A 5000-nucleotide genomic window follows, 5' to 3' on the forward strand; every position below is an offset into this window, starting at 1 on the left:
AAAAGAAGAGAACCCAACTTTTTGAAAGAGAACCCAACAATTTGAGGGAGAAAACCCAACAATTTGAGAAAGAGAACCCAACCGTTTGGTGTAGAGAAATGAACCCAACAGTTTTAAAAAGAACCAAACAGTTTGAGGGAGAGAACCCAACAATTTTAAAGAGAACCCAACAGTTTGAGGGAGAGAACCCAACATTTTGGTGTAGAGAAATGAACCCAACAGTTTTAAAGAGAACCCAACAGTTTGAGAGAGAGAACCCAACAGTTTGAGGGAGATAACCCAACAGTTTTAAAGAGAACCCAACAGCTTGAGGGAGAGAACCCAACCGTTTGGTGTAGAGAAATGAACCCAACAGTTTTAAAAAGAATCCAACAGTTTGAGGGAGAGAACCCAACAGTTTTAAAGAGAACCCAACAGTTTTAAAAAGAACCAAACAGTTTGAGGGAGAGAACCCAACAGTTTTAAAGAGAACCCAACAGCTTGAGGGAGAGAACCCAACAGTTTTAAAGAGAACCCAACAGCTTGAGGGAGAGAACCCAACCGTTTGGTGTAGATAAATGAACCCAACAGTTTTAAAAAGAATCCAACAGTTTGAGGGAGAGAACCCAACAGTTTGAGGGAGAGAACCCAACAGTTTTAAAGAGAACCCAACAGTTTTAAAGAGAACCCAACGGTTTGAGGGAGAGAACCCAACGGTTTTAAAGAGAACCCAACAGTTTTAAAGAGAACCCAACAGTTTGAGGGAGAGAACCCAACAGTTTTAAAGAGAACCCAACAGTATTAAAGAGAACCCAACAGTTTTAAAGAGAACCCAACAGTTTGAGGGAGAGAACCCAACGGTTTTAAAGAGAACCCAACAGTTTTAAAGAGAACCCAACAGTTTGAGGGAGAGAACCCAACAGTTTTAAAGAGAACCCAACAGTTTTAAAGAGAACCCAACAGTTTGAGAGAGAGAACCCAACAGTTTTAAAGAGAACCCAACAGTTTGAGGGAGAGAACCCAACAGTTTTAAAGAGAACCCAACAGTTTTAAAGAGAACCCAACAGTTTGAGGGAGAGAACCAAACGGTTTTAAAGAGAACCCAACAGTTTGAGGGAGAGAACCCAACAGTTTGGTGTAGAGAAATGAACCCAACAGTTTTAAAGAGAACCCAACAGTTTGAGAGAGAGAACCCAACAGTTTGAGAGAGAGAACCCAACAGTTTAATTAAAAGAAGAGAATCCAACTTTTTAAAAGAGAACCCAGCAGATTGAGGGAGAGAACCCAACATTTTTAAAGGGAACCCAACCGTTTAAGGGAGAGAACTCAACACTTTGAAGCAAAGCCAGTAGTTGAGTTATAGGTCTCTCAAGAGAAATAGGTGTATATAGATAGATTGCAATAGATCTTAAAGGCAATGCAGGAATTTGGCAAGAGAATGCATAGTTTCTTTCCCCAGGAAAGCGTGAGGGTTTTGTGAGAGAACACTAAAACATGGACAGTTGTGTTGCATGCTTGATTTGTTGAAGAACATGTGAGATGTTCTAGAGTCTTGAACCTGATCTGTGTCTCCTCAGGAATAAAGTGGCTCTGACAAACACCATCAGTAAACTGGAGAGGAAGATTCACGAGCTGACGGAGCAGATGGAGGAGGAGCACAAGATCTCCACTGAACAGAGGGAGCTGGTACGACACACACACACACACACACACACTCTCTCTCTCCAGCAGAGGGAGACACAGCTCATGATATCACAGCTAAACTATAATCCAGCACAAAACCCAGAGCTGAGCCACAGTTTGAGCACAATTACAGCTTTCCTCAATTGCTTGAACACATTAGTCCACTTACACATCACATTTAAAACTGTAAACACACAGGCTGAAGCTCAAATTAGCCAAAATCAATTATCTTGACTGAAAAATGCTCCAGCTCTCATAAAAACCATACGACTAATCAACACAAGCAAATATGCTAATCAAACAGCACATGCACTTGATGCCTTCATCATGTTAAATAATCATCACACAATAAACAGCAGAATATAAACTACAGCTAGCGATCAGAAATCAGTTTTAAAGTCAGACGCTCAAGGGAAAGCAATATAAATACTGTACATTTATAAATATGCAGTATAATTTACAGTGTGTGTGTGTTTAGATGACTCAGCGCATCCGCTCACTGAAGCGTCAGCTGAACGAGGCTGAAGAAGAAGCGAGTCGGCGAGACGTTCAGCACCGACACACACAGAGAGAACTGATGGAGGAGAGAGAAGCAAACGGCCGCTTACAGAGACAACTACTGGACCAGCAGCTCAGCAACAAGTACTGACACACACACACACACGCACACACACACACACAAACATATACAACCCCAAATCAGAAAAGTTGGGACAGTATGGAAAATGATGGTCTCTACATTTACTATGATGTTTTTTTTTATTGGAGACAATACAACGAACAATACAACAAGCAGCACATGTCAAAACGTAGTATCAATAAAGCGTTTAATAATAATAATAATAATAATTCCTTACATTTATATAGCGCTTTTCTGGGCACTCAAAGCGCTTTTACACAATGGGGGGGGGATCTCCTCATCCACCACCAGTGTGTAGCATCCACCTGGATGATGCGACGGCAGCCAATTTGCGCCAAACCGCACACCACACACCAGCTGATTGGTGGAGAGGAGACAGCGATGAAGCCAGTGGGAAGAATTGGCCAGGATGCCGCGGTTAAACCGCTACGCTTTTCAAAGGACATCCTGGGATTTTTAACGACCACAGACAGTTGGGACCTCCGTTTAACGTCTCATCCGAAAGACGGCGCTCACTGAGCAGTATAGCGTCCCCTTCACTATACTAGGGCATTAGGACCCACACAGACCGCAGGTTGGGCGCCCCCTGCTGGCCTGACTAACACCACTTCCGGCAGCAACCTAGCTTTCCCATGTGGTCTCCCTGGTACTGACCAGGCGCAGCCCTGCTTAGCTTCAGTGGGCGACCATGTGAGAGTTGCAGAGAGCGAGCTGCCGGCTAACTTGTTAATGTTGCTGTTCCCTTTCACAACACTTAAAAGACATTTAAGGCCTGAAGACACCAAGTGATGAAGTGTTTCAGGTGTCAATTTGTCTCATTCTTCCTGCAAACTAGTCTTAAGGTGCCCAACAGGCTTTGCTTTTGCATTTTGCGCGTCAAAATGTGCCACACATTCTCTATTGGAGACAGGTCAAGACCTCCGCAGCAGGACTTTGTAATGTGTGCAGAATGTGGTTTAGCATTGTCTTACCTGGAAAAGAAAGCAGCATATTGTGCTCCAAAGATCTCTCTGTACTGCTCAGCATTAGTGGTGCATCACAGAAGGGCAAGATGGCTTTTCCAAGGGTGCTGACACAACCCCATACCATGACAGATCCTGGCGTCTGGACTTGTTGCTGGTAAAAGTCTGGATGCTGCTTTTCTTCTTTGGTCCAGAACACACGGCATCCATTTCATCTGAGCACAGTACATGTTGTGATGGTCCACCCAAGATGCCTCCGAGCCCAGAGAAGCTGACAGCGCTTCTGGACACTGTTAACATAGGGCTGCTTTTTGGCTCAGTACAGTTTTGACTGGCGTTTGTGGATGTAATTCCATATTGTGGTACTTGACAAAGGTTTGCGGCAGTAGTCCTGAGACCATGTGGTGATCTGGCTTATGGATGAACGAGGATTCCTGATGCAGCACCGCCGACTGAGGGATCAGAGATCACAGTTGTTTAGAAAATAACTAGTAAAATATTATGTACAAGGCAAAGATGAAAGAAAAATGGACATTATTTATTAATAATGGCTTTAAAAATGTGTTAAATTCTTTAACATCACAAAGAATTACAGTTTCTCATGAGGGCGAATCATTTTGTCGTCTGTATGTACATACTGTATGTCAGCATAAACACCTTGTCTTTGTAATATTATAGTATATAAAAGCTGTTGTTGATCTGATGTTGTGTTTGCAGGAGGAAAGAATCGCGGCAGACTCTGGAAAGCCTGAAACTGGCGGAGAGTGAAGATATTGAAGAAGAACAGAGCGAACCCAAACCCACAGAGAAGCAGATCACACAGGTCTGACCAAAAACAATTAAAAACACGGACAATCCTGCAGGTCTGACCAAAAACAACCCAAGAACTGCTCCAAAACACACTGAGAATCCTTCAGGTCTGACCAAAAATAACCAAAAACACAGAATTCTGCAGGTCTGACCAAAAACAACCAAAATAATGGTCCAAAAACACTGAGAATCCTGCAGGTCTGACCAAAAACTGCTCCAAAACTCAGGTCTGATCAACAACAACCCTAAAAAACTGCTCCAAAACATTGATAATCCTGCAGGTCTGAACAAAAACAACCAAAAGAAATGGTCCAAAACACTGAGAATCCTGCCGCAGATAAACTGTTTCCTCTTTATCCACTGAGCTGAGATCAGATGAACACTTTAAACCTGCCTGGGTCAACAAAACCAGGTCTAGGAGACAAACACCAGATCCAGAAGAACTGAACTCTGACTCTTTCCTGTGGACGGACACTTTTAGGAATGTAACACTGGGAAAAAATATTCGCCTTCTTTGTGAAATTGTAGTTATTGTTCAGATATTTCCCAAGTGTTTTTGTTTTTATCTCCTGAGAAGGGCTTTTAATGTGTATTTTTTTAAAGGGCACCCCTTTTACAAGATGTAAAATAAGCCTTTGGTGTCTCCAGATTGTGTCTGTAAAGTTTCAGCTCAAAACACCCATCAGATGATTTATTAGAGCCTCCAGAATCTGCCCATGTTTGTGAGTTCAGTGTAGCTGTTTTTGTAGCCTGTAGCTTTAAATGCAAATGAGCTCCTTCTCCCGATCCCACCGTTCCCACATGAGTGTCTGCTTATCATGCATTACGTCAGATAAACAGCAGTCAGTGACAGAGACAGACTCTGATGAAGATGAAATACAGCTCATTAGTCAAAAACAATCCTATCTGAAAGGATGAGTCTCACA

The 5000-nt window shown here is 42.7% G+C and overlaps 1 protein-coding gene across 4 annotated transcripts in view; it reads left to right on the forward strand.

Annotated features, from left to right (window-relative positions):
* Window positions 1-4723, forward strand: part of LOC101884022 (uncharacterized) — a 71085-nt gene extending 66362 nt beyond the window's left edge. For all 4 annotated transcript variants that reach the window (XM_087300488.1, XM_087300490.1, XM_087300489.1 and 1 more), the window contains 3 exons: window positions 1557-1665; window positions 2141-2304; window positions 3982-4723. In XM_087300488.1, the coding sequence (XP_087156614.1) occupies window positions 1557-1665; window positions 2141-2304; window positions 3982-4093 (385 nt within the window). In that variant the 3' untranslated portion in view covers window positions 4094-4723. The remainder of the gene's footprint in view (window positions 1-1556; window positions 1666-2140; window positions 2305-3981) is intronic.
* Window positions 4724-5000: the final 277 nt, after the last annotated feature.

This window comes from Danio rerio, chromosome 21 (assembly GCF_052040795.2).
Source record: "Danio rerio strain M-AB ecotype USA chromosome 21, GRCz13ab, whole genome shotgun sequence".
NCBI classification, from domain to species: domain Eukaryota; kingdom Metazoa; phylum Chordata; class Actinopteri; order Cypriniformes; family Danionidae; genus Danio; species Danio rerio.